At 43.9% G+C, this 4,519-nt stretch overlaps 1 protein-coding gene across 1 annotated transcript; it reads left to right on the top strand.

Annotated features, from left to right (window-relative positions):
* Nucleotides 1-466: 466 nt before the first annotated feature.
* On the top strand, nt 467-3,574 carry LOC147465636 (uncharacterized). Its single transcript, XM_086512007.1, has 3 exons — nt 467-2,358; nt 2,456-2,557; nt 2,639-3,574. The coding sequence occupies exons 1-3, from the start codon at nt 2,326-2,328 to the stop codon at nt 2,789-2,791; spliced, it is 288 nt and encodes a 95-aa protein (XP_086368133.1). The 5' UTR covers nt 467-2,325; the 3' UTR covers nt 2,792-3,574.
* The last annotated feature ends 945 nt before the right edge of the window (nt 3,575-4,519 follow it).

Raw genomic sequence — 4,519 nt, forward strand, 5'->3', positions numbered from 1 at the left:
GGCCAAAAACAGGGACCCTTCAAGTTTGTCCTTGCGCTCTCTCTCTCTCTCTCTCTCTCTCTCTTTGCAAAATTCAGCGCACAACTTTTCACACTCTCTCTCTCTCTCCCTCTCTCTCTCTCTCTCTCTCTCTCTCTCTCTCTACACTCAAATCAGCGCACAGCTTTGTTGCTTGGGAGACGAACTCTCCCATCAAAAAGATGACGATAGAAGGTGCTGCAAGGCTACTTGTCGAAGGTGCAGAAAAGCTTACTACAAGGATAAGCTCGATTAAGGCCATTCCTTTCTTTGTTCTCAACCACATCCACATGCAAGGGTGAAGCTTTTTTTGTGTGTTGGCTTTTTTTGGCCTGCTCGAGAAAGGCCTTACTATTGGGCTGGATTGGGCGTTCTTTCGCGGATGATGTCCACGTGGACGGTTAGAATTTAGGGCACGTTTTTAGAGCCTTTGCAAGAGAGGACGAAACGTGGGCAGGATAGTTGGCAGAGCTCAGTACCGCATCTCTCTCTCTCTCTCTCTCTCTCTCTGCGCATTCTTGCAATATTGCGCATGGCGTGCACGTATTTTTCCGTGTTGTCCAAGGAGTCCCAAGCGGCATGATTGCGCAGATTAAAGGATGGCGACAGGGCTTAGAAAAGAGTCGTGGGAATTCGACTGCCATGCCTGTCATCTACAGAACGGATTCCGCTGCCCGAGGAGTCTATGTTTAAGTGAAATTGGCACGCTGCATATTGGAAAGGTCTTTGGCAATGAATGGCCTTTCAAGGGTAATGTCACAATTGCGGCGCTAATGGTTTCAGGACTCTGTAAATTCTTGATGATAGCATCCAATGTGAATAGTGCATGGATGATCAGCTCTGAAGCATACCTTGGATGTAGGCTTCTTTACACCTAAAGGGCCCAACCCCCCTCTTGTTGCTTTTTTTGCAATAACCGATGCAAGCCTTTTGAAAGACCCATTTGAAGTAGGATGAGATGCCATAGGAGCAGTAAGGATGAAGGCAAGCTCCAAGTGATGCACGGTACGAGGAACCCTCACATGCAACACCTTCATTTTTTCTTCTCCTCCTTTATTAGCATTCATCCATCAATGTGAAGCAATCTACCATCACAAGTAGCGGCTCGTGTAAGGATGAACTATACAGGAATGGTTGAGCTAGGATTCAAAAGATATTAATTTCCAAACAAATTGATAGAATATTGCTCATATGATGACAACTACTAGTATTATGAGTGGTGATACATGACAGCAGGTCAAACTGCTCTAACTCAGCCCCAGTTGTATGGGCAGGATTTGGCCTAAATCCTCTTTGCTTCAAAGGAAATTCGGAGAGAGACTTGCAGCTGCACTTGGGACTGAACCATAAATCCGATGCTCTAGTCATCAAGCTTTCTCCTTGCATGCTGAGTTGTCGAGTGAACGTGGTTATTGTTGAGTTTGTGTTGCTCTTGTTACTTTGTTGTTGGGCTTCATCATGCACTTATCAAGACATTTGCATGCTTGTGCTGCTCATTGCGAGTGACGATTCTTGTGATTGCTGAGGTTGTGTGCAATGGTTAAACTTGTGTTTCCCGCAGCAGATCATGCTCGCTGTATATTGTGTGTACTATTTGGAGAGACCTGCAGTTTTTGGGGTTGAACCATAAATCCCATGCTCTGGCCGTCAAGCTTTTCACTTGCATGGTGCCTTGTCAAATTGGTGTGGTTATTGCCGATGTCGGTATTGTTACTCGTGCCATTGGGACTTCAACATCACTGCATTGACCAAAACGTTTGTATGCTTGTGTTGCTGATTGCGAGTGACAGTAACTATTGACTGCTGAGGTTGTGCGCAACAGTTGCATTTGTGTTTCCCACAACAGGTGCTGGCTGTGGTGTGTGTGTCTCCACGTTGATCGGCATGTTTACTAGCTGGCTCATATACGCTGCAATTTTTTGCGTTGGCATATGGGTTCAATGTCTACTACTGAATATGTGAACCTACTTCAGTTATACTCGCTAACCTCTACATGTGTTTGGGGCTTTACTTGAGTGTAGTTCCTCAATTTGCTTGCCCGGATGTCTGCATAGCTTCTATTTGTGGATGGTGCTGAATGGGGTTATGTGGATAGGGTTCCCGTTTGATACATGGTCATGAATAATTTGTTGCTCATTTTGATTGTCTATATGTGGATCTAACAGGCCTGGTGACCTTTCAATTTGACTAAATGAATTTCCGAGGAACATAGGAGATTCGAGTCAGCATCTCATTTTGGCTGTCATATGCTAAGCCTGTTTGGAACATCATTATCAATTTGTCTCTTTTTTGTGATGCTTCACTTTCATGAGCTTGGAGCCAGGACCACAAGGTTTTCAGGTGTGCCCATACCATCCTTATTGTTGTTTAAGTCATGCTGGGATTACTTGTAGAAAAAGAAGCACGGTCGGGTCAGGATGAGCATTGTAATGTGCAGGAAGTAATTTGGAATGGGTGGCCACATCTACCTTCCATTTGTTTAGGGGTGGAATTTTTTGATGAGAGCTCTCATCCATTCTCGTGGTTCTTTGTTATGAAGGTCTAGTACCTGTAAAATTTCTCCACCCCCAAAAACAAAAGTTAAGAGAGCAACAAAAGGTGCGGGTTTGCGCTCATGCAGGATTTCTTCGCTTTGCCTCTGAGGGTCTCAGAGTCGGGAGTGCTCATGGGAGACGGTTGTGACGGGAAGCATCAGGGATCTTGCACCGGTTTCGAGCTTGTGTGGTTGTCCATGGCCTGGAGGATGGGGGATTGTCCCAGTGGGAGGGGGTAGTTGGCTGCCGTCCCCTTACCCGGCTGCCCTCCCCTTATAGTGCTCTCGCAACTTGCAGCTTCCCTTCTTTTTGGGATTTGGGGGAGGCCTTTCCACCCATTTCTCCTAGGAGAGAGGCAATGAAGGTCAGTTGGTCCTACTGTGGTGGCCCTACTGGTTTCTATGTTGGGTCGTGTGTGAAATCATCGTAGGAGATCAGGCTTGTTGGTGGCAGAAACAAGCCTGCTCACGACATCCTTGGGTATCTTTGCTCCAGGTTTCGAAGGTGGTTGGCTCACCTACAAAGCCTAAAGACTCATGGTCCTCTTTTTGCAACGTGATGGTTTTCCTTATGTTTTTGTTGGAAGGTTTTCTTATTTTTGCTGCTTCCGGAATGCTGGTGATTTGGTAGTGTGTTGGATTGGGTTGGCTTCTAGCACGTGTTATTGTCAATGGCAGGGATAGTAACATGGTGGCATCTTGGTTCTCTCTCATGGATGATGGGGACTATGGGCCCCTATCGTGAAACGGATGTTTGATTATCAGGTTGTACAGGTAATGGACTCCTGTAAAGTCCCGTGTCAAGGTTTTTATGTGTGGTGGCTGTATGTAAGGTTGTGGCTCCTTGTAAAAGCCAGGACATGTCTTTTTTTGGTATGTAAGGTCGTCGGGTTTGGGGGCTCCTTGTAAAGCCCTAGTGATGATGTCTTCGGTTGTCTACAATATGGTGGTCTCTCATGGCACATGTTGTGCATGAGACTTTCTTGTAATTTTTTGGTGTTTAACTCAATTCCAATTCACCTATTGGTCAGTACTGCCAAAAATAAATAAAAAAATGTGTCATCATCATTCACATCCAAGGCTTCTCTCCTTACAGATGCAATCCTAAGACTTAAAAGCGTCAACCCTCTTCTTTTGCTTTTTGCCTTGTTCAAATTTTCCTTTCTAAAGTATTAAATAACTTTGTGCACAGCAGGGTAAAAGCCTGGATTAAATTTTACTTGGAAGTGGCATGTGCTAATTCGCTTGTAGCTGATGTCTCTATGATGTAAAATCCCATTAATTTTTGATCAAGATTCCTAGAGAATCTCTGAATTTGAAGACAAAAGTCTAGGACGTGGTGTTGTCACTCTCCCATCGCCTGTGCATAGAGCTTGCCATCATAGACGAGACATGTCTCTTTGTCTTCGTCATCAATAGACCAATGTTCTCTCTCTCTCTCTCTCTCTCTCTCTCTCCCCTTGCCCCCCTAACTTTCAACTTTAACACTTAGACCTTCCTAGAAGCATCTCAACATGTTGAGGACTACTAAGGTTAATTGTCTGGCAATCTAAACCTCACAAACATGAATTTTACAGTGGTATAATTGCAAAACTTTGAAAAAAAACCAAAAACAGGACCTGCTTTTCCACACAGTTTAGGTTGAGAAATGTTGTGCAAGAGTAAGGTTAATGGTGAAATTAAAATTCTAAAAAAATGCCAAGTTTTTTTCAACTCATAAGGTAACTTTGTGGATATATAGCACCTAGAAATTTGATTTCAAACTCTTCAAATAATTTAAGCAAAATGGTGACTTAACAGGACATAAAAATGTCCCATTACCAACCTAGTGTTAAATTAAGGGTCATCATGGTAAACAGTATGGTTTGTCATTTCCCTTACTTATTCTTGACTCCCCATGGAAACAAAGTCTCCATGGACTTTATTAATGGTTTTCTCCTCACCTGTACACAAGATGATATGATTTGG

This window comes from Adiantum capillus-veneris, chromosome 1 (assembly GCF_014529385.1).
Source record: "Adiantum capillus-veneris isolate H3 chromosome 1, ASM1452938v2, whole genome shotgun sequence".
In the NCBI taxonomy this organism is placed as follows: Eukaryota; Viridiplantae; Streptophyta; class Polypodiopsida; order Polypodiales; family Pteridaceae; genus Adiantum; species Adiantum capillus-veneris.

What these genes read in the sequence shown, in the direction of transcription:
- LOC147465636 (XM_086512007.1), top strand. Translation starts at nt 2,326, where the DNA reads ATGAGCTTGGAGCCAGGACCACAAGGTTTTCAG. An exon ending in CAGGACCACAAGGTTTTCAG is followed by an intron (nt 2,359 to 2,455) that starts GTGTGCCCATAC and finishes TGTAATGTGCAG; the next exon opens with GAAGTAATTTGGAATGGGTG. An exon ending in CGTGGTTCTTTGTTATGAAG is followed by an intron (nt 2,558 to 2,638) that starts GTCTAGTACCTG and finishes GCGCTCATGCAG; the next exon opens with GATTTCTTCGCTTTGCCTCT.